Here is a 25,451-nt window from a genome sequence, read left to right on the forward strand (position 1 = left end):
TGCCCTCCTCCACACAAGGTCACAAAAGGAGCCAACAGCAGATGAAATGTGCCTACCTCGTCTTTACTGAGGAGCCAGTGAGCTGTGGGCTGCAAACAGGGAAGCCAAGTTTATGTCCTAAGACCACAGCCAGAGCCACCGGTTTAGAATATCAGTGCAACATCAGCCATTGCCCATGAAACCGCAGCCTTCTTCATAATGAGGCGTTGGCTCTGGGGACACTTCTCTGCAGGGCAGAAAAATGTGATGGGGCAGTAACCCACCATTACTCCAGTGACACTCCATTTTGGATGACACAGCCTTGTGTACCAGCAGGGTTTCCTTCTATTAGTTACAATAGGGAAAACCCATGAACTAGGGATACGACTTCATATGATAATCCAGGGGAGTCACTGAGGCCAGGCCTTGGGGCACAAGTCAGGATGCACAGAGAGGGGCCAGGCCTTGTCTGGGCTCTGGGACATGGTGACAACGCCACTGCTGGCTCTCCTAGCCTTCACAGGATGTGAACTGAAGGCTTTGGCTTAGACACTGAGCACAAGGTCCTATTGCTATAGAAGCAGAAGCTCGAGGAAACCAGGCACAGTCTTAGCCAAGTGTCCACAAACTCAAGGGGACCGTAGTATTGGAGTACCTCATGGTACAGAAGGAAACATTATATATTTGAAGTCTCAGGTTTAACTGCACTTTCAAATATATAATGTTTCCCTGAATTGCCCAGTAAAATCACTCTCAATTTAAAAAAAAAAACCCTCAAAAGCCTGACTTTACTGAAATGGTGAGAGTTTTATAACTGTCTTAGAGAAAAGAGAATTTCAAAGACAAAGCAAAAGATAAGGGCTTGCCTAATAATGGTGTCATTGCCTTATGGCTCCCATCAAATCAATTAGAGAGGAAACTCAATTTATAAAGAGGTAAAATGAGTTTTTACAATTCCTTTCAAATAACTTATGAGTATAACCTGCTGTGGCCGCCACTTCCTGGAGCCTGGAGCATTATCCTGGGTCACCTCCACCACCACGTGCTCTTCTCTCCCGAGATGACTTGGGTCACTGGCCAGCAGGGCCCCTGCCAGGTCCACTTGGAGCAGCATGGAGTCTGCATGGCTGCTGAGGTTCACAGCTGGGGGGCTGTCAAGGTGAACTACAAATCAAGGAGGAGAGGCCTGGAGGGCCCCCCCCAACCTTTCCCACCTTCCCAGGGAACACCCATCTTGGAAAGTGCACAAGGAAATGTATGTCCAGGCCGTTCCTTCCACCTGTGTCACTGCCCTGACTGCTCCTACCTCTTCAGCCCCTCACCCCTGACATGCACAACTGGTTTTGCTTTGTTTAATTGTGTTTTGGATCCTCTGGTTTAACATTTAGGTGGTGTCTCCCATCCTACTATCATCTCTGCTTCTACTCTTTGCAGCCAGCATAAAATGCCTGCCCCAGTTCCTGGACTCATGATGAGCAGTGGACAGATGGAAAGAGGCCGAGAAATTCCAACTGTCTGGGGCACTGAAGGTTACCATGGCAACTACAAACCACAACCCAGCCAACCTCTAACTAGATTTACATGACTCCCCCCACCCCAAAACTAAGGCCCATAGAAGTTAAGGTGTGATCATCTCCAAGCTTAAAACTTTACCTCAGTGCTATGGACTGAATGTCCATGTCCCCCATATTCATCTGTTGAAGCCCTGAGCACCTGTGTGGCTATACTTGGAGATGGGCCTCTAAGGAAGTAACTGAGGTTAAATGAGGTCATAGGGTGAGGCCCAGATCTGATAGGATTAGTGTCCTTGTAAGAAGAGATACGAGAGAGCTCTCACTCTCTCTACATACACACTCATAAACACACACACACACACACAGAGGAAAGGAAAGGCCCTGTGAAGACATAGAAGGAAGGTGACCATCTGCAAGCCAGAAAGAGAGCCCTCATTAGAAATCAAATCAGCCCACCCTGACCTTGGATGTCCAGCCTCCAGAACTGTGAGAAATAAATGTCTATTTGTTTATAAGCCACCCAGGCTGTGGTATTCTGTTATGGCAGCTGAGGCCTACAAAAAGGCAAGAGAGCCCAGAGTATAAGAAACCAAGCAATCATCAAACTCAGATGACACAGCCAAGGAAAGAACAAATGAACTTAAAGATAGGTCAAGAGGAACCACCCAAGCCAAAACACAAGAGGGTGGGTGCAAGGAACAGAACAGAGTATCCAAGAGCCACAGGAAGCCGGGCCTTAACTAAAGTGCACTGTTTGGCTGCTGTCACACTTCCATGGGGAACCTCACCACCACCCACCCATCGCAGTCTCACTAGTGCCCCTCCCCTTCTGTTCTGAAGCCTCATCTTTCACCAAACGTCCTGGAGGAACAAAACACACACAGGGAGGAAAGGTAATTGCTTAGGCTGTGACCTTGGGCAACAGTCATGATAGTTTTCGGGTCTCTTCACTTTGTGACTCAACCATGAGCAACTGTCCATCTAAGTACGGGTTTGGATACAGTAGCTTTCCAGCGGTGACACAGCCAGCAACTGCCAGAACTTTCCTTCATCTGGATACAGGCTAAATGAAATCTGTAACAATCAGAAACATTTAATGATAGATTTGTGGTGTGAGAGCAATAGGATTTAAGTAACTTTGATAAGAGCTGAAAATACGGGTATGATAATGGTGCTGCTTGATGTATCCAAAATTCACCAGCTTACTCTAAATAGCTTTTCTGAGATATTAAAAGATAAAATTCTGATCCATTATACTATTTTCTGCTACAATGGGCCTTGATTATTGATATTTGTCAATTTTAAGGATTAAATACCCAGCCATAAAATTAAATCATCAGAGGAGGGTAAACATGGTTTTCCCATACTGGAGGGTAGGAAATACTAATCCATATGATGGTGGGAGCACATGCTTGTGGAATTTGCAGAGTATCTTATACTTCATCAGAAAGTAAAAGTGATGATGAGATAACAGATTACAGAAGTTCAAAACAAATTCCTCAAATTCTGTTTTGGATTGTGTCCACAAATCACCAAAATTTCAATTACCAGAAGAAGGATGAAGACTAGACACAGAGCTCAGGTCAGCTCTCAGGGGTCAGGGGAGACTTGGGCCACCCATACCTCCTCCTTGGATATCCCAGTACACCCACCCACCAGGCTATGCTAAGCAGCTGGGGTTTCAGAGCCACACAACTGTGTGAATAGGAAGTAGAAAGGCAAACTGGTAGCCAAAACAGTAAACTCATGAAGTTTTCAGAGTTCAATGCAATTTTTTTTTGTTCTGTGCTTAGATTTCCTTTCTCTGTGCCACTGCTCTCCTCCCATGTGGATTATTAAAGAATGCCTCTACTCATTTCAATTCAGCCAGTATTGACTTCATGCACCCTTGCTGTCTGAAATGCAACATTGTTCCCTATATGTCACACTGAGAAGAGGAGACTCTTGTCATGTACAATCCTGCACACACATAGAGTCCCAACCCTTATGCCCACACACACAGATAATGAAGACCATGTATTCACAGCTACACATGGTCACATACACAGCTTCCAGTCACAAAGGGCAGCCAGCATGGCTGTCACCACAGGCTGCCTACAGAGAAAAGCCACAGCCACACCAGTCCTGGAGTCCACAGGGCACAGGTATGGAAACACCACTCACCCACCCCTTCCTTGCTTACAATCTCATACCCTGTCACAGCGGCACATACAAACCACCTACTTGTGTCTCCCAAAACTGGCCCACACAAACTATCCTATGCCAATGCTAAAAATAAGTAACTATTAACTCTAACAATAAGTCCCTAGGCACACACACAACCTCAAAATGCTCACAGACAGAAAAAGACCCACACGTCCCACAGAGGCATGCACACACACAAACACACAGCCAGGCACTTGGTACCTCACACCTTTGTGCACACACACAGACACACAGGCAGACATGGGGGCCTCACACCCCCATGCACACACGCAAATGGGGGGCCTCACACTCACTCATTCAGCAAATACATTTTGAGTGCATACAATGTGATCTCAGCTAGGGCTACATCAGGGCACACACCACACAAATGCTGGCAGTGAAACTCGTGACCCCTCAAGCCAGAGGGAACACTTAGGTCACCTCCAGGGCCCTGGCTCTGCAGCCCTCCCTGGGGATGTATGGGCAAGTAAAATCAGAGCAGCCTCCAGGGAAGGGGCAAACATAGAACTTCACTCTCTCCCAGACAGGGTGGGTCAGCTGGGAGCCATCCCAAAGGGGCACTGAGACATTCCTGGGGGCACCCATGATTGCTAGACATGTCCCAACACAACTAAAGAGTGTTTACTGCTTGTGGCTGAAAAGAGAATTTGGTAAGCCGCTTAAGGTGGGAATTGAGACCTGCGGGTAAGCTAACTGCCTTCCACAGAGCAAAGCCAGGTCCTCAGGGCTTCCATTGTATGACTGGGAACAACAACAGAGGAGCATTGCTAAGGGCAGGGCTCCCTAGCCACCCCCAGGCTGCCATTCCACACACCCTCAGTAACACCTCCAAAGAAATGTGTAAGCCCCACACCTCAGGTGCCCTGCTACCCAGCACAATGCACCCGGGGGCTCTGCTGAGCAGACAGCAGAGCTCAGGGTGCCATGGTACTCACAGAGCACAGCACCACAAAGACAAATAAGCCCGTGACTTTCAGCCACTGCACACAGCACCTGCAAGAGAAAAGACAGGCCCCAGGTCACACTGACAGCAGTCCTGCTTGCATGTGCCCCAAACTGTCAAACCTCAGATGCCTGCTGAAGCCTTGGGTAATGTTTATCTCAAAGCACATGTGTGAAATTCTTCCCATAACATGGTATGAAAGAGGATACTGCTGAGGACAACAGCAGATTTGTGGAGGTTATAGAGGGGAACAAACTTAACCCTGAGTGTCTGAACACTGCTTCTTATCAGAGATGCTGAAGATCAAGATTTGAGCCTCTTCACTAGCCTTTTAAAGGCTCTAGTTTCCTGGAAACAAGCTTCATCTCAGCTCTCAGATTCATATTTATCAATTATTTTCCCCTAAGTTTTCTGGAATGTAGGCATATGGATTTGATCATCAAATAAACATCGACTGAGACATAACCAAACAATTCAAGAAAGAAATTGCAATGCTATAACCAGTTGTACCAGCAGAGTCCTTTAAGAATTCCTTAGGAGATAATTCAATAGACATTCAGGCCCTCTTAGGACTCATGATGGCACCCTGGCCCAGTCATCATTACACACTTCTTAATTGTAGCCCTCAGGTCCTTGGCAAATGTGGGCCTGGCAGCCACTCCAGGCTTATCTCTGCTCCTGTCACCTCCCCAGGGTCCACCAGATCCTACCTCCTGAAGACACAATCACTGCCTAGTGCTGGGGAGTGCTCTCCCCTGGCCACTCCTCAAGAGCAAGCCCTGGGGTATTTGTGCTCTGGCCCTGCAAAAGGAAGGGTGCTGGTACACAGCCTGTGCTTGACACATGTTTGTAGAACAAAGGAATAAAGTCTATATAGGGATATCTTTTTCAAAACCTTTCTGATCCTTTCAAAATGGTAAAACCTTCTTTTGCATTCTCTCAGATTTAATGAATTTGATGAGTAATATTTCACCCTTCCAAATTATGATCAATAGCTCCTATTCAAATAGGAATCAAAAAACATTTCCTTTTAAAGCAGGAAGCATTAATTTAACTATTTTTAATACTTTTTTTTGAAACATCTATTAGAGTATAATTGCTTTACAATGGTGTGTCAGTTTCTGCTTTATAACAAAGTAAATCAGCCATACATATACACACATCCCCACATCTCCTCCCTCCTGCATCTCCCTCCCTCCCACCCCCCCATCCCACCCCTCTAGGTGGTCAAAAAGCACTGAGCTGATCTCTCTGTGCTATGCGGCTGCTTCCCACTAGCTATCTATTTTACATTTGGTAGTGTATATGTGTCCATGCCACTCTCTCACTTTGTCTCAGCTTACCCTTCCCCCTCCCCGTATCCTCAAGTCCATTCTCTAGTAGGTCTGCGTCTTTATTCCTGTCTTGGCACAGCTGAACTATTTTAAATACTAATTTCTTTCTACATAACTGACATATACAGCAGACTGACCATCCAAAATAATTTTTACAAGTTTCTTCAACAAACATGTGTAGTACTTTCTAGACATGTTAAAAAGAATGGCATTAAGTCTTTCAGTTAAGTGGCAAGTTTGAGGCAACTATTTTATGAATCGTAGAAGATAAAACAACCACTGAATGTAAAGACTTAAATGTACTTAGTTCTATTTTCCATGGTATGGGACATTTGAGGAAGCTCGCATCCTCTGGAGTTGTGAGGCAGCCAGCTGGAGAAGGGTGTTAACAGTGTCAGCGCTTACCATCATGGTGATCTATGGGGCCAGGTCCCTGTTCACACACTTTCACATTATTCAGATAATTTTATAGCACATTAGTCGGCCAATATTTGTCACACCTATGAGAAGAGCTAAGACCAGTCAAGGTGAAGAATCTACACATGGCTGGGAGGCATGGTGGGAAAAGACATCTCCACGGTCAAGCACTGGTGGGGGACCTGGGGCCACATTCCTCCCCCCACCCCTTTGCTCCTCTCACAACCTGCATGACCTCAGGCAAAATCCTTACCCTCTCTGAAGTACCTCACCTACCTCTCAGGATTGCCTGAAAGATCAGTAAGACAACTGAGAGTGGGCCTCTCTAGGTAAAGATGGATACACTTTGGGAGGCAGGTAGGTACACTTCTAATCAGCTCTTCAAAGAGCTTCAGAAAAGCTGGGCCCCCTAATGTAGAGAAATAATAACACTAATATTCGATAGCTTCATGGTGTCTTCTCACCTATCCATGGGTTTTCACATAGACCATTTTAGTGGAAGCCCACAGAAGGCTGTGGAGTGAGGGGAATGCCAGGCAACAAGGAGACAGCTGCATAGACATGCCCAGCCCTGCTGGTTCCTCAGCTACCTCGGAGCAGATACATAATGGGGACCTTGGTGGTCCTGGTATTGTGTCCCTGGAAATGCCACTTTCAAATGTGTGGCTCTCAGCGGAACCCCTCCTTCAAGTAAATGCTCACGCAGAAGCCTCAACAGACAAACAAGGGAGAGATCTCTCCTGCTCTGACCCGCGCGGGGGATGCTGCAAAATTCCCTCAGATCCCCAGCGCATGTGTGTCCTCTGCCCTCCTATGCATGCACGGAGGACTCGGCCTCTCTCGGCCCCACCTGCAGCTGCATCACCCCTAAAAACCCTCTTTCTCCTTCCTGTGCAGAACCCTTCTAATAACGTGCTTCATCACTGAATACAAATGATAATATCACCTTCTAAAACACCACGGGGACTACTTCATCCACAAAGCCTCATGGGCTTGAAGACCCCAGCCACACAACAGAAAGGACAGGTGTGTAGGGTGTTCATCATTTAGGTCTGTAATTGGGTTTTCTTGTAGCCTTAAAGGCTCCATGCTGGTTTGAACGCCGCTTTATCTGTCTTCTAGGGCCTGGAGGAAAGGAAGATTACCTTCCAGGAAAGTGCCACCTAGCCTTCTTCCTCACCTCCACCCTGTCCTCAGGAACGATGTCGTGCGGGCAATACCCGCACCACACCCCACTCCCCAGCCCAGTCCCAGGTGGGCGGCGTGCACTGTGCGACCAACACCCTGTGCCAGTGCTGGCACTCCAAGTCTTCCTACCTCAACTTGGAAAGACGGCGGAACCCGATGTGAGCGCTGTCCAGAAGCTCCCCCTTCTCTGAGGAGGCGGATCCAGAGGAACCTACCAACTCTCTGCTCAGCAGGGATCCGCCCTCCCACTCAGCTGAGCTGTTCTCCCAAGATTCTTCAGCAGTGATGAACGCTGGGTGGCAAACGGGCACGCACCGTGACCTGGAAATCGAGGCTTTGTGGTTATTTTCACGGAAATAGTAGCATCTCCAAAGCAACACTTCATCTCAGGGGTAAGCGTGAAATGTATAATCAATACTTGTTTTTCAAAGGACCATCGATATTGTAGTACTGTCAGACTGGTGGGAATGGGTCTTTCTTGACGTCACAGACCCTGGACTGGAGGGAAATCGTCTGGGGTCACACAGTCTTCAAAATAAATTGTGGACCTTCAAGAAACATCAGCTTGTTCTGAGTTTGGAACTTTCCAGTACAGCTTTTTCTGGCTCAGACCAGCTCCAGCTCATTTCAGTTTTTTCCTTTCTCTTTGACTGTGCTGGAGTTCTCAATACCTGGTCCTGTTATACTCATCCTGAAGCACAGTGAGTGGTGTAAGCCTTTTCTCCTCTTTGTAGGTATCTATCTGTAATGGAGCTGTAGGGGAGATGGCCTAACTAGCTTTCCCACCCAACATCTACATGAGCACGAGCAGGAGTCGGGGACGTCAGTACTGGACTAGATGGGCCCAAGAATGGGACCTATATCTAGAAGGATGAATCAAGGGGTATCATAAAATTTATCAAAATTACATGTGGATATATCCATTTAATTTTGGTTGAATCCCTGAACAACTGAACAACTCATTCAGTACAGATTGTCAGTCAGCACTTGACTCTAGTAAGGCTGCACCAAGCCCAGAATTTTCCTGTGGAAATACATGGAATACTTGTGGGGTGGCAATATTGACACAAGAGCCACAATCTATTACGTTATGCCTCTCAATCTATGCCTTTCGAACCCAGTTAGCTCAACAGGACATTGTCATTCTCCTGAACTCTTATCACTGCTTTAGGACTGGTTCACAACAAGAAAAAGGAACTTCAAACTTACAGGAAATAGAGTTTTCTTTTAAATCATACATTTTTCAACTTCATAACTATTGACATTTGAGCCAGATAATTCTTTGTTGTGGGGAGATGTCCTGTGCAATGCAGGATGTTTAGCAGCAGCCCTGTCCTCTACCCTAAATGCCAGTAGTGCCCCTCCCCCATTGGTGACAGCAAAAAATGTCTCCTGACAGTGCCAACCTCAACCCTGGTTGAGAAGCCCTGGCCTGGCAAGATGGCATTTCCCAGCTGTGTGCATGCATGAGTGTGTACATGTGCTATTCAATCATTGCAGGGTTATGCTCAAGGTTACTTGGCAATTCATAAGGCACAGAATACAACCACTAGAATCATGAACACACATTGAATTGACAAGGATCTAGCAGAGACCATACATGTAAGGTAAAAATTCATATCTCAGGAAGAAATTCTCCAGCATAAGTGCAAAGGATAATGCTCAGAGATTTCTTAATTTTATAAGAAAGAAAGAAAAAAAAACCTCACCCTTTCTCTTGTGAGAAATTCCTCAGCAAAGGTGTGCTTTCTGTAAAGCAGGGGTCTTTAGAACTGCAGCTGAAGAACTGGGGGAAAGGAGGGTGAGACCTGAAAAACACAGTGAAGGAAAGGGATCACCAACACAAAATGATGACTGTGCTCACTGATGGTTGTGGCTAGATTCAAGAACGTTTATCTGTTGATGGACACTTAGGTGATGTAGCACATATATACAATGCAATATTACTCAGCCATAAAGAGGAATGAAACTGAGTTATTTGTAGTGAGGTGGATGGACCTAGAGTCTGTCATACAGAGTGAAGTAAGTCAGAAAGAGAAAACAAATACTGTATGCTAACACATATATATGGAATCTAAGAAAAGAAAAAAAGAAGGTCATAAAGAACCTAAGGGTAAGACAGGAATAAAGACACAGACCTACTAGATCATGGACTTGAAGATATGGGAAGGGGGAAGGATAGGCTGTGACAAAGTGAGAGAGTGGCATGGACATATATACACTACCAAGTGTAAAGTGGATAGCTAGTGGGAAACAGCCACGTAGCACAGGGAGATCAGCTAAGTGGTTTGTGACCGCATAGAGGGGTGGAAAAGGGAGGGTGAGAGGGAGGGAGACGCAGGAGGGAAGAGATATGGAAACATATGGAAACATGTGTGTATGTATAACTGATTCACTTTGCTATAAAGCAGAAACTAACACACAATTGTAAAGCAATTATACTCCAATAAAGATGTTTAAAAAAATGTAGATCTTTTAGAATGTGTTTGAACTTATATGACTCTCCATCTAAAGCAAATAGATATAGTTGTGGGTTAACATACTTGAAAACCAGAGTAACTACAAATCAAAAACATAGAATGGATTCACAAAAACCAAAAAGAAAGGAACTCAAGTGTAATACAAGAGAAAATCATCAAACCACAACAAGAAAAATAATAAGAAGAAATGAACAAAGAAGAACTGCAAAAACAACTGTAAAATACAGAATAAAATGGTAATAAGTACTTGCCTATCAATAATTATTAAATGTCAATGGACTAAATGTGCTGATCAAAAGACATAGGGTGGCTGATTGAATAACAAAGAAAGACCCTTCAATACATTACCTACAAGAGACTCACTTCAGTGAGAAAAACACACAGACTGAAAGTGAAGGGATGGAAAAAGATATTTCATGCAGATTAAAATGACAAGAAAACAGGGGTAGCAATATCCATATCAGACAAAATAGACTTTAAAACAAAGGCTATAATGAAAGACAAAGAAGGACATTAAATAATGATGAAAGGATCAATATAAGAAGAGGATACAATACTTATTAACATATACACAACCAATACAGGAGCACCTAAATATATAAAGCAAATACTAACAAACTTAAAGGGAGAAATTGAAAATAATACAAAAATAGCAAGAGACTTTAACACCCCCACTGACATCAATGGACAGATCAACCAGACAAAAAAATCAATAAGGCATCAGAGGTCCTAAATGACAGAATAGACCAGTTGAATGTAATGAACATTTACAGGTGACTACATCCCCCCAAAATGCAGACTATACACTTTTCAAGGAAATTTCTCTAGGACAGACTACATACTAGGTCACAAAAATAGACTCATCTATTTAGGAAGATAGCAATAATATCAAGCATGTTTGTCGACCACAACAGTATGAAACTAGAGCTGAACAACAGAAAGAAAAAGAGAAAACAGTGGAGACTAAATAATATGCTACTAAAACACCAATGGGTCAATGATAAAATCAAAGTGGAAATCAGAAAATACCTCAAGACAAATGAAAATGAAAACACAACTTTCCAAAAGCTATGGGATGCAGCAAAAGCAGTTCTATAAGGGAAATTCATAGTGATACTGGCATTCCTTGACATAAAAGAAAAATCTCAAATGAACAAATTAACCTACCAAATACTTAACCTACCAAATAAAAGAAACAGAAAAAGAAGAACAAAGTCAGCAAAAGGAAGGAAATATAGAGATCAGGGAGGAAATAAATAAAATAGAGATTTTTAAGAAAACAATATAAAAGATCAATAAAACCAAGAGCTGGTTTTCTAAAAAGATGAACAAAATTGACAAATCACACCAAGTCTCACCAAGAAGAAAAGCAAGGACACAAATAAACAAAATTAGAATTAAAGAGGAGAAATAACAACCAATACTAAAGATATACAAATAATTATGAGAATACTATGAACAGTTATATGCCAACAAATTGGACAACCTAGAAGAAATGAACAAATTTCTAGAAACATACAGACTGCTAAGACTGAGTGAAGAAGAAACAGAAAATTTGAAGAGACTGATCACTAGAAGTGAAATAGAATCTGTAATTTAAAAAAAAAAAACTCCCTGTGAACAAAAAACAAAGACTGGAAAGATTCACTGAGAAACTTTACCAAACATATAAAGAAGAATATATACCTATCCTTCTCAAACCATTCCAAAAGATTGAAGAGAAAGGAACACTGCAAAATTCATTTTATTAGGCCACCATTTTCCTGATATAAAAACCACACAAGGACACTACGAAGAAAAATTACAAGCCAATATCCTTGATGAATATAGATGCAAAATTCCTCAACAAAATATTAGCAAACAAATCCAACAATACATAAGAAGGATCATACACCATGACCAATTTGGATTTGTTCCAGGGTTACAAGGATGGTTCACTGTATGCATATCAATGTGATACAGAACATTAACAAAAGGAAAGACAAAAACCACATGATCATCTCAATAGACTCAGAAAAAGCATTTGACATAATTCAACATCCATTCATGATAAAAACACTCATCAGGTTTTAAAGAGTCCTTTAAGATACACCACCTGCATGTCACCTCAGCTTCACCTCTAGATTTTCTTTAACTCCCTTTACCCAAATCTACTCTTCAAACTTTCAGAAATACTTTTACTTCTTGTAACAGGCTTCCACCCTTGTCTAGGGCGTTTATATATATAATATGCTTTCTTTCAACATTGTTTGTATAGCATGTCATCTTCCTTCAGATCTCACAACCCTTCCACATCATCCAGGAGAAATTAAGTGGTCCCTGCTTTGTGTACTCCCTGAGGATCCTCGTGCCCATGTTTCCTGCAATGCATTTTAACTGCTTCTTTGAATACTCCCTTAGCCGGTGCAGAGGGGATGGCATGTTGGTCAGGATATATCACCCAGCAAAGAAAAATCCAAGATACCAGTCAGATTTTTTACCACAATTGTCTAGTTCAGAACACTGGACCACCAGAGAGCTCCACGTCCCACGGAATATCAGTCAGCAAGAGCTCTCCCAGAGATCTCCGTCACAATGCTAAGACCCAGCTCCACCCAATTACCAGCAAGCTCCAGTGCTGGAAACCCCACGACAAACAACTAGCAAGACAGGAACACAAGCCTACCCATTTGCAAAGAGGCTGCCTAAAATCATACGAAGTTCACAGACACCCCCCTAAAACACCACCAGATGCGATTATGCCCACCAGAAAGAAAAGATCCAGGCTCATCTGCCAGAAAACAGGCACCAGCCCCCTCCACCAGGAAGCCTACACAAGCAACTGAACCAACCTTACCCACTGGGGGCAGACACCAAAAACAATGGGAACTACAAACTGACAGCCCGCGAAAAGGAGACCACAAACAAAGTAAGTTAAGCCAATAAGAAGACAGAGAAATACACAGCAGATGAAGGAGCAAGATAAAAACCCAACAGACCAAACAAATGAAGAGAAAATAGGCAGGCTACCTAAAAAAGAATTCAGAGCACTGATAGTAAAGATGACCCAAAACCTTGAACATAGAATGGAGAAAATACAGGAAACGTTTAACAAGGACCTAGAAGAACTAAAGAGCAAACAAACAATGATGAACAACACAATAAATGAAATTAAAAATTCTCTAGAAGGAATCAATAGCAGGATAACTGAGGCAGAAGAACAGACAAGTAACCCTGAAGATAAAATAGAGGAAATAACTAGTGCAGAGGAGAAAAAAAGAAAAATCAAAAGAATTAAGGACAATCACACAGACCTCTGGGACAACATTAAACACACCAGTATCTGAATTATAGGGGTCCCAGAAGAAGAGAAAAAGAAAGGGACTGAGAAAATATTGGAAGAGATTATATTTGAAAACTTCCCTAATATGAGAAAGGATATAGTCAATCAAGTCCAGGAAGCGCAGAGTTCCATAAAGGATAAATCCAAGAAGAAACATGACAAGAAACATATTAATCAAACTATCAAAACTTAAATACAAAGAAAAAATATTAAAAGCAGCAAGAGAAAAGCAACAAATAACATACAGGGAATCCCCATAAGGTTAACAGCTGATCGTTCAGCAGACATTCTGCAATCCAGAAGGGAGTGGAAGGATGTTTTTAAAGTGATGAAAGGGAGAAACCCACAACCAAGATTACTCTACCCATCAGGGTCTCATTCAAATTCAACAGAGAAATTAAAACCTTTACCCACAAGCAAAATCGAAGGGAATTCAGCACCACAAAAGCATCTTTACAACAAATGCTAAGGAACTTCTCTAGATAGGAAACACAAGAGAAGGAAAAGACCTACATTAACAAACCCAAAACAATTAAGACAATGGTAAAAGGAACATACATATCGAATATTACCTTAAATGTAAATGGATTAAATGCTCCAACCAAAATACATAGACTGGATAAATGGATACAAAAACAAGACCCATATATATGCTATCTACAAGAGACACACTTCAGACCTAGGGACACATACAGACTGAAAGTGAGGGGAGGGAAAAAGATATTACATGCAAATGGAAATCAAAAGAAAGCTGGAGCAGCAATTCTTATATAACACAAAATAGACTTTAAAATAAAGACTATTACAACAACAAAGAAGAACACTATATAATGACACAGGGATCAATCCAAAAAGAAGATATAACAATTATAAATATCGATGCACTGAACATAAGAGCAGCTCAATATATAAGGCAAATGCTAACAGCCATAAACGGGGGAATCAACAGTAACACAACCATAGTAGGGGACTTTAACACCCCCCTTTCACCAAAGGACAGATCATCCAAAATGAAAATAAATAAGGACACACAAGCTTTAAATGATACATTAAACAAGATGGTCTTAATTGATATATATAGGACATTCCATCCAAAAACAACAGAATAGACTTTCTACTCAAGTGCTTACAGAACATTCTCCAGGATAGATCATATCTTGGGTCACAATTCAAGCCTTGGTAAATTTAAGAAAATTGAAATCATATCAGGTATCTTTTCTGACCACAATGCTATGAGACTAGATATCAATTACAGGGGAAAAAAACTGTAACAAAATACAAACATATGGAGGCTAAACAATACACTACTATATAACCAAGAGGTCACTGAAGAAAAGGGGAAATAAAAAAGACCAAGAAAGAAATGAAAATGAAAACACGACGACCCAAAACCTATGGGATGCAGCAAAAGAAGTTCTATGGGGGAAGTTTATAGCAATAAAAACCTACCTCAAGAAACAAGAAACATTTCAAATAAAGAACTTAAGCTTACACCTAAAGCAATTAGAGAAAGAAGAACAAAAGAACCCCAAAGTTAGCAGAAGGAAAGAAATCATAAAGATCAGATCATAAATAAATGAAAAATAAATGAAGGAAACAATAGCAAAGATCAATAAAAGTAAAATCTGGTTCTTTGAGAAGATAAACAAAATTGATAAGCCATTAGCCAGACTCATCAAGAAAAACAGGGAGAAGACTCAAATCAACAGAATTAGAAATGAAAAGGGAAAAGTAACAACTGACACTGCAGAAATACAAAGGATCACAAGAGATTACTACAAGCAACTATATGCCAATAAAAGGGACAACCTGGAAGAAATTGACAAATTCTTACAAAACCACAACCTTCTGAGACTGAACCAGGAAAAAATAGAAAATATGAACAGACCAATCACAAGGACTGAAATTGAAACTGATTAAAAATCTTGCACCAAACAAAAACCTGGGACCCGATGGCTTCACAGTAGAATTCTATCAAACATTTAGAGAAGAGCTAATGCCTATCCTTCTCAAACTCTTCCAAAATATAGCAGAGGGAGGAACACTCCCAAACTCATTCTACAAGGCCACCATCACCCTGATACCAAAACCACACAAAGCTGTTACAAAAAAAGGATTCTTCAATATACGCAAATCAATCATTTTGATACACCATATAACAAAGGATAAAAACCATATGATCATCTCAATAGATGCATAAAAAGCTTTCAACAAAATTCAAAAACCATTTAGGCTAAAAGCTCTTCAGAAGGTAGGCATACAGTGAACTCACCTCAACATAATAAAGGCCATATATGACAAATGCACACTCAACATCATTCTCAATGATGAAAAACTGAAACCATTTCGTCAAAAATCAGAAACACGACAAGGATGCCCACTCTCACCACTATTATTCAACATGGATTTGGAAGTTTTAGCCACAGCAATCAGAGAAGAAAAAGACATAAAATGAATCCAAATCAGAAGATAAGGAGCAAAACTGTCACTGTTTGTAGATGACATGGTACTATACATAGAGAATCCTAAAGATGATACCAGAAAACTATTAGAGCTAATCAATGAATTTGGTAAAGTAGCAGGATACAAAATTAATGCACAGAAGTCTCTTGCATTCCTATACACTAATGCTGAAAAATCTGAAAGAGAAATTAAGGAAACACTCCCATTTACCATTGCAATAAAAAGAATGAAATACCTAGGAATACAGCTACGTAAGGAGACAAAGGACCTGTATGAAGAAAACTATAAGTCACTGATGAAAGAAATTAAAGAAGATACAAACAGATGGAGAAATATACCATGTTCTTGGATTGAAAGTATCAACATTCTGAAAATACTATACTGCCCAAAGCAATCTACACATTCAATGCAATCCCTATCAAACAGTCAATGGCATTTTCACAGAACTAGAATAAAAAATTTCACAATTTGTATGGAAACACAAAATACCCTGAATAGCCAAAGCAATCTTCAGAAAGAAAAATGGAGGAGGAGGAATCAGGGTCCCTGCCTTTAGACTATACTACAAAGCTACAGTAATCAAGAAAGTGTGGTACTGGAACAAAAACAGAAATATAGATCAATGGAACAGGATAGAAAGCCCAGAGATAAACCCACGCACATATGGTCACCTTATCTTTGACAAAGGAGGCAAAAATATACAATGGAGAGAAGACAGCCTGTTCAACAAGTGGTGCCAGGAAAACTGGATAGCTACATGTAAAAGAATGAAATTAGAACACTCCATAACACCATACACAAAAATAAACTCAAAGTGGATTAAAGACCTAAATGTAAGGCCAGACACTATAAAACTCTTAAAGGAAAACATAGGCAGAACACTCTTTGACATAAATCACAGCAAGGTCCTTTTGTACCCACCTCCTTAAGAAAGGGAAATAAAATCAAAAATAAATAAATGGAACCTAATGAAACTTAAAACCTTTTGCACAGCAAAGGAAACCATAAACAAGATGAAAAGACAACACTCAGAATGGGAGAAAATATTTGCAAATGAAGCAACTGACAAAGGATTCATCTCCAAAATATACAAGCAGCTCATGCAACTCATTATCAAGAAAACAAACAACCCAATCTAAAAATGGGCAGAAGACTTAAATAGATATTTCTGCAGTGAAGATATACAGATTTCCAACAAACACATGAAAGGATGCTCAACATCACTAATCATTAGAGCAATGCAAACAAAAATCACAATGAGATATCACCTCACACTGGTCAGAATGGACATCATCAAAAAATCTACAAATAATAAATGCTGGATAGGATGTGGAGAAAAGGGAACCCTCTTGCACTGTTGGTGGGGATGTAAATTGATACAGCCACTATGGAGAACAGTATGGAGGTTCCTTGAAAAACTAAAAATAGAACTACCATACAACCCAGCAATCCCACTACTGGGCATATACCCTGAGAATACCATAATTCAAAAAGTGTCATATACCACAATGTTCATTGCAGCTCTATTTACAATAGCCAGGACATAGAAGCAACCTAAGTGTCCATCAACAGATGAATGGATAAAGAAGATGTGGCACATATATACAATGGAATATTACTCAGCCATAAAAAGAAATGAAATTGAGTTATTTGTAGTGAGGTGGATGGACCTAGAGTGTGTCTTACAGAGTGAAGTAAGTCAAAAAGAGAAAAACAAATACTGTATGCTAACACATATATATATGGAATCTAAAGAAAAAAAAGAATGGTTCTTTAGAACCTATGGGCAGGACAGGAATAAAAATTCAGATGTAGAGAATGGACTTGAGGACATGGGGAGTGGGAAGCGTAAGCTGGGATGAACTGAGAGAGTGGCATGGGCATATATACACTACCAAATGTAAAATAGATAGCTAGTGGGAAGAAGCTGCAGAGCACAGGGACATGAGCTCAGTGCTTTGTGACCACCTAGATGGGTAGGTTAGGGAGGGTTGGAGGGAGGGAGACACAAGAGGTAGGGGATATGGGGATATATGTATACGTATAGCTGATTCACTTTGTTATACATCTGCAACTAACACAACAATGTAAAGCAATTATACCTCAATAAAGATGTTAAAAAAAAAAGCACTCATCAAAGTGGGTATAAAGGTAACACATCTCAACATAATAAAGGCCACTTACAACAAACCCACATTCAGCCTAATGCTCGATGGTGAAAAGCCAAATGCCTTCTTGCTAAATTCAGGAAAAAGACAAAGATGCTTCTCTTTAACATAGTATTGGAAGTCCTAGCCACAGCAATCAGAAAAGAAAAAGAAATAAAAGGTATCCAAATTAGAAGGAGACAGGTAAAACTGTCACTATTTGCAGATGACATGATATTTTATTTAGAGAACTCTAAAGTTTACATCTCAAAACTATTAGACCTAATAAAGAAATTCATCAAGGTTGCAGGATACAAGATTAATATACAGAAATCTATTGCATTTTTAAACACTAATGATGAAATATCAGGAAGAGAAAGTAAAAAAAAAAAAACCTTGTTAAAAATCTCATCTAAAAAGAAACCTAGGAATAATCTTAACTAAGGGAGGTGAAAGACCTATATAATGAAAACTATAAAAATTAATGAAGGAAATTGAAGGTCGTTCAAAGAAATTGAAAGATATTCTGCGCTCTTGGATTGGAAAAATTAATATTATTAAAATGGCCATACTACTGAAAGCAACCTACAGACTTACTACAATCCCTATCAAAATAGCCGTGATATTTTTCACAGAATTAGAACAAATAATTCTAAAATTTATATGGAACCACAAAAGACCCCAAGTTGCCAAAGCAGTCTTGAGAAAAAAGAACAAAAATGGAGGTATAACCCTACCAGACTTCAAACTATACTACAAAACTACAGTAATCAGAACAGTGTGATATTGGCACAAAAACAGACACATAGATCAATGGAACTGACTAGAAGTCCCAGAGATAAACCTACTCACCTACAGTCAATTTATGACAAAGGAGCAAGAATATACAATGGAGAAAAGACAGTCTCTTCAACAAGTGATGCTGGGAAAACTGGACAGCCACATGTGAAACAATGAAATTAGAGCACTTCTGCACATCATATATAAAAATGAACTTAAAATGGTTTAAAGACCTAAACGTAAGACATGACACCATAAAACTGCTAGAAGAGAACATAGGCCAAACATTTTCAGACATAAATCATAGTAATATTTTTTTAAATCAGTCTCCCAAGACAAAAATAAATTAATTAATAAAAACAAAAATAGGGCTTCCCTGGTGGCACAGTGGTTGAGAGCCCACCTGCCGATGCAGGGATCGCGGGTTCGTGCCCCGGTCCGGGAGGATCCCACATGCCATGGAGTGGCTGGGCCCGTGAGCCATGGCCACTGAGCCTGTGCGTCCGGAGCCTGTGCTACACAATGGGAGAGGCCACGAGTTTGTGCCCCCGTCCGGGAAGATCCCACATGCTGCAGAGCAGCTAGGCCCATGAGCCATGGCTGCTGAGCCTGCGCGTCCGGAGCCTGTGCTCTGCAACGGAAGAGGCCACAAGAGTGAGAGGCCCGTGTACCACACACAAAAAAAAGGATCATAAGAGATTACTACAAACAATGAAATGGGCAACCTGGAAGAAATGGACAAATTCCTATAAATGTACAACCTCTAAAGACTGAATCAGGAAGAAATAAAAAATATGAACAGATAAATTATCAGTAATGAAACTGAATTAGCAATTTTTAAAAACTCCCAACAAACAATGATTCATGACCAGATGGCTTCATGGGTCAATTCTACCAAACATTTAAAGAAGCATTAACATCTACCCTTCTCAAGCTCTTCTTAAAAACTGCTGAGGAAGGAACGCTTCTGGACTTTTTCTACGAGACAAAGATAGCTTCTTTTTTAAAAAAAAGAAAATTACAAGCCAATATCACTGATGAACATAGATGCAAAAATCCTCAACAGAATATTACAAACAGAATTCAACAATATATTAAAAGGATCAAACATGATGATCAAATGAGTTTTATCCCAGGGGTGCAAGGATGGCCCATTATCCACAAATCAAAGTGATATACCACATTAAAAAATTGTAGAACAAAAATCATCTTACCACCTTGATAGATGCAGAAAAAGCTTTTGGCAAAATTCAACATCTATTCATGATTAAAAAAGAACTCTGAAACAAGTGAGTATAGAGGGAACATACATCAACATAATAAAGGCCACATATGACAAGCCCACCGTTAACATCATACTCAATGGTGAAAAGCTGAGAGCATTTCCTCTAAGATCAGGAAAAAGATAAGGATGTCCATTCTAGCCTCTTTTATTCAGAAAAATATTGGAAGTCATAGCTATAGCAATTAGACAAGAAAAAGAAATAGAAGAAATCCAAACTGGAAAGGAAGAAGGAAAACTGTCACTGCAGATGACATGATACAATACATAGAAAATCCTAAATACACCACCAAAAATCTACTTGAGCTCATCAATGAATTTGGTAAAGTTGCAGGATATAAAATTAATATATAGAAATCTGTTCATTTCTTTATACTAACAACAAATTATCAGAAAGAGAAAGCAAGAAAACAATCCCATTTACAATTGCATCAAAAAGAATAAAATATCTAGGAATAACTCTAAACAAGAAGGTAAAACTATAAGATGTTGATGAAAGATAGTCAAGATGACAAAAACAAATGGAAAAGTATATTGTGCTCAGGGATTGGAAGAATTAATATTGTTAAAATGACCATACTACCCAAAGCAATCTACAGATTCAGTGCAATCCCTATCAAAATACCAATAGTATTTTTCATAGAACTTGAACAAATAATTCTAAAATTTGTATGGAAACATAAAAGACCCCAAATAGCCAAAACAATCTTTAAAAAGAGCAAAACTGTAGGTATCACACTCCCTGATTTCAAACTATACTACAAATCTACAGCAATCAAAACAGCATGGTACTGGCACACACAAAAAAGATACATAGCTCAATGAAACAGAAGAGATAGCCCAGAATGGACCCACACTTACATGGGCAATTAATCTATGACAAAAGTGTCAAGAATATACAACAGGGAAAAGACAGGCTCTTCAATAAATAGTATTGGGAAAACTGGACAGCTACCTGCAAAATAACAAAACTAGACTACTTTCTCACAACATATACAAAAACAAATTCAAAATGAATTAAAGGCTAAATGTAAGACACGAAATCATAAAACTTCTAGAAGAAAACATAGGCAGTATGCTCTTTGACATCCGTCTTACCAATATTTTGGGGGATGTGTCTCCTCAGAGAAGGGAAACAAAAGCAAAAAACAATGTACACGTCAAATTAAAAACCTTTTCCACAGTGAAGGAAACTATCAGCAAAACAAAATGTCCACCTACTTAATGGGAGAAGATATTTGCAAATGGTATATCAAAATAAGGGGTTAATATCCAAAATATAGAAATATATATAGAAATATACAGCTCAACATCAAAAAAAAAAAAAACAGAAAACAAAAAACAACCAATTAAAAACATGGGCAGAGTACCTGAATAGACAATTTTACAAATAAGACATATAGATGGTCAATAGACACATGAAAAGATGCTTAGCATGACTCATCATCAGGGAAATGCAAATCAAAACCACAATGAGATATCATCTCAGACCTGTCAGAACGGCTATCATCAAAAAATCTATAAATATCAAACCTTGCCAAGGATGTAGAGAAAAGGGAACCCTCATACACTGTTGGTGGGAATGTAAAATGATGCAGACACTACAGAAAACAGTATGGAGGCTCCTTTAAAAACTAAAAATAGAACTACTATATGATAACGCAATTCCACTCCTGGGAATATATATGGAAAAAAATGAAAACACTAATTTGAAAGGACATATGCACTCCTATGTTCATTGCAGCATTAGTTACAGTGGTCAATGTATCCTGCATCTGTGGAATACATGAATAGACAACGAATCATCCCAAATTGAGGAGGTGGACTTTGAAAGCAAGATTTGTGACTTTTTCTCCTTCTTCTCTTTTTGTGAGTTTGTATGTTATGCTCTGTGTGAGATTTTGTCTGTATAGCTTTGCTTCCACCATTTGTCCTATCCGTCCATTTTTTGTTTTGTTTTGTTTTGTTTTCAATGTTTTTTCTTCATAATTATTTTTTAATAACTTTATTATATTTTATCTTACATTATTTTATTTTACTTTATCTTCTTTCTTTCTTTTTTCCTTCCTTCCCTCCTTCCTTCCTTCCTTCCTCCTTCCCTCCCTCCCTCCTTTCGTTCATTCCTTCTTTCTTTCTTTTTTTCTTTCTTTCTACTTCTACTAATTCTTTCTTTCTACTTTTGCTCCCTTGTATTCTGAGCCATGTGGATGAAAGGCTCTTGGTGCTGCAGCCAGGAGTCACTGCTGTGCCACTGAGGTGGGAGAGCCAACTTCAGGACACTGGTCCACAAGAGCCCTCCCAGCTCCACATAATATCAAATGGCGAAAACCTCCCAGAGATCTCCATCTCAACACCAGCACCCAGCTTCACTTAACGACCAGCAAGCTACAGTGTTGGACATTCTATGCCAAACAACTAGCAACAAAGGAACACAACCCCATCCATTACCAGAGAGGCTGCTTAAAATCATAATAAGTCCACAGACACCCCAAAACACACCACCAGACGTGGACCTGCCCACCAGAAAGACAAGATCCAGCCTCATCCACCAGAACACAGGCACTAGTCCCCTCAACCAGGAAGCCTACACAGCCCACTGAACCAACATGAGCCACTGGGGACAGACACCAAAAACAATGGGAACTACGAGCCTGCAGCCTGCAAAAAGGAGACCTCAAACACAGTAAGATAAGCAAAATGAGAAGACAGAAAAACACACAGCAGATGAAGGAGCAAGATAAAAACCCACCAGACCTAACAAATGAAGAGGAAATAGGCAGTCTACCTGAAAAAGAATTCAGAATAATGATAGTAAAGTTGATCCAAAATCTTGGAAATAGAATAGACAAAATGCAAGAAACATTTAACAAGGGCCTATAAGAAATAAATATGAAACAAGCAACGATGAACAACACAATAAGTGAAATGAAAAATACTCTAGATGGGATCAATAGCAGAATAACTGAGGCAGAAGAACGGATAAGTGACCTGGAAGATAAAATAGTGGAAATAACTACTGCAGAGTAGAATAAAGAAAAAAGAAGGAAAAGAACTGAGGACAGTCTCAGAGACCTCTGGGACAAAATTAAATGCGCCAACATTCGAATTATAGGGGTTCCAGAAGAAGAAGAGAAAAAGAAAGGGACTCAGAAAATACTTGAAGAGATTATAGTTGAAAACTTCCCTAGTATGGGAAAGGAAATAGTTAATCAAATCCAGGAGGCACAGAGAGTCCCATACAAAATAAATCCAAGGAGAAACACGCCAAGACACATATTAATCTACTGTCAAAAATTAAATACAAAGAAAACATATTAAAAGCAGCAAGGGAAAAACAACAAATAACACACAAGGGAATCCCCATAAGGTTAAGAGCTGATCTTTCAGCAGAAACACTGCAAGCCAGAAGGGGCTGGAAGGAAATATTTAAAGTGATGAAGGAGAAAACACTGCAACCAAGATTACTCTACCCAGCAAGGATTTCATTCAGATTTGATGGAGAAATTAAAACCTTACAAGCAAAAGCTGAGAGAGTTCAGCACCACCAAACCAGCTTTACAACAACTGCTAAAGGAATTTCTCTAGGCAAAAAACACAAGAGAAGGAAAAGACCTACAATAATGAACCCAAAACAATTAAGAAAATAGGAACAGGAACATACATATCGATAATTACCTTAAATGTAAATGGATTAAATGCTCCCACCAAAAGACACAGATTGGCTGAATGGATACAAAAACAAGACCCATATATTTGCTGTCTACAAGAGACCCACTTCACACATAGAGACACATAGAGACTGAAAGTAAGGGGATGGAAAAAGATATTTCATGCAAATGGAAACCAAAAGAAAGCTGGATTAGCAATTCTCATATCAGAAAAAATAGACTTTAAAATAAAGACTATTAGAAGAGACAAAGAAGGACACTACATAATGATCAAGGGATCAATCCAAGAAGAAGATATAACAGTTGTAAATATTTATGCACCCAACATAGGAGCACCTCAATACATAAGGCAAATACTAACAGCCATAAAAGGGGAAATCGAAAGTAACAGGGGACTTTAACACCCCACTTTCACAAATGGACAGATCATCCAAAATGAAAATAAATAAGGAAACACAAGCTTTAAAGATTACATTAAAAAAGATGGACTTAATTGATATTTATAGGACATTCCATCCAAAAACAACATAATACACATTTTTCTCAAGTGCTCATGGAACATTCTCCAGGATAGATCATACCTTGGGTCACAAATCAAGCCTTGGTAAATTTAAGAAAATTGAAATTGTATCAAGTATTTTTCCTACCACAATGCTGTGAGACTAGATATCAATTACAGGAAAAGATCCATAAAAAATACCAACACATGGAAGCTAAACAATACACTACTTAATAATGAAGTGATCACTGAAGAAATCAAAGAGGAAATTAAAAAATACCTAGAAACAAATGACAATGGAGACACGACGACCCAAAATCTATGGGATGCAGCAAAAGCAGTTCTAAGACGGAAGTTTATAGCAATACAATCCTACTTTAAATAAAAGGGAAACATCTTGAATAAACAACTTAAGCTTGCACCTAAAGCAATTAGAGAAAGAAGAACAAAAAACCCCAAAGTTAGCAGAAGGAAAGAAATCATAAAGCTCATATCAGAAATAAATGAAAAAGAAATGAATGAAACAATAGCAAAGATCAATAAAACTAAAAGCTGGTTCTTTGAGCAGATAAACAAAATTGATAAACCATTAGCCAGACTCATGAAGAAAAAAAGGGAGAAGACTCAAATCAAAATAATTAGAAATGAAAAAGGAGAAGTAACAACTGACACTGCAGAAAGACAAAAGATCATGAGCAATTACTACAAGCAACTCTGTGTCAATAAAATGGACAACCTGGAAGAAACGGACAAATTCTTAGAAAAGCAAAACCTGCCAAGACTGAATCAGGAAGAAATAGAAAATATGAACACACCAATCACAAGCACTGAAATTGAATCTGTGATTTTAAACTTACAACAAACAAAAGTCCAGGACCAGATGGCTTCATAGGTGAATTCTATCAAAAATTTAGAGAAGAGCTAACACCTATCCTTCTCAAACTCTTCCAAAATATAGCAGAGGGAGGAACACTCTCAAACTCATCCTACAAGGCCACCATCACCCTGATACCAAAACCAGACAAGGATGTCACAAAAAGAGAAAACTACAGGCCAATATCACTGATGAACAAAGATGCAAAAATCCTCAACAAAATACTAGCAAACAGAATCCAACAGCACATTAAAAGGATGATACACCATGATCAAGTGGGGTTTATTGCAGGAATGCAAGGATACTTCAATATACGCAAATCAATCAATGTGATACACCATATTAACAAATTGAAG

The 25,451-nt window shown here is 39.8% G+C and overlaps 1 protein-coding gene across 1 annotated transcript in view; it reads right to left on the reverse strand.

Annotated features, from left to right (window-relative positions):
• The window catches only part of OCA2 (OCA2 melanosomal transmembrane protein), a gene marked incomplete at its 5' end in the record, with an annotated part of 205,733 nt that extends 196,322 nt beyond the window's left edge, over positions 1-9,411 (reverse strand). The window contains 5 exons of the mRNA XM_033860327.2: positions 962-1,122; positions 2,495-2,567; positions 4,634-4,691; positions 7,710-7,901; positions 9,290-9,411. Coding sequence (XP_033716218.2) covers positions 962-1,122; positions 2,495-2,567; positions 4,634-4,691; positions 7,710-7,901; positions 9,290-9,411 — 606 coding nt within the window. The remainder of the gene's footprint in view (positions 1-961; positions 1,123-2,494; positions 2,568-4,633; positions 4,692-7,709; positions 7,902-9,289) is intronic.
• Between the last annotated feature and the right edge of the window lie 16,040 nt (positions 9,412-25,451).

Source organism: Tursiops truncatus, chromosome 7, assembly GCF_011762595.2.
Source record: "Tursiops truncatus isolate mTurTru1 chromosome 7, mTurTru1.mat.Y, whole genome shotgun sequence".
NCBI classification, from domain to species: Eukaryota; Metazoa; Chordata; class Mammalia; order Artiodactyla; family Delphinidae; genus Tursiops; species Tursiops truncatus.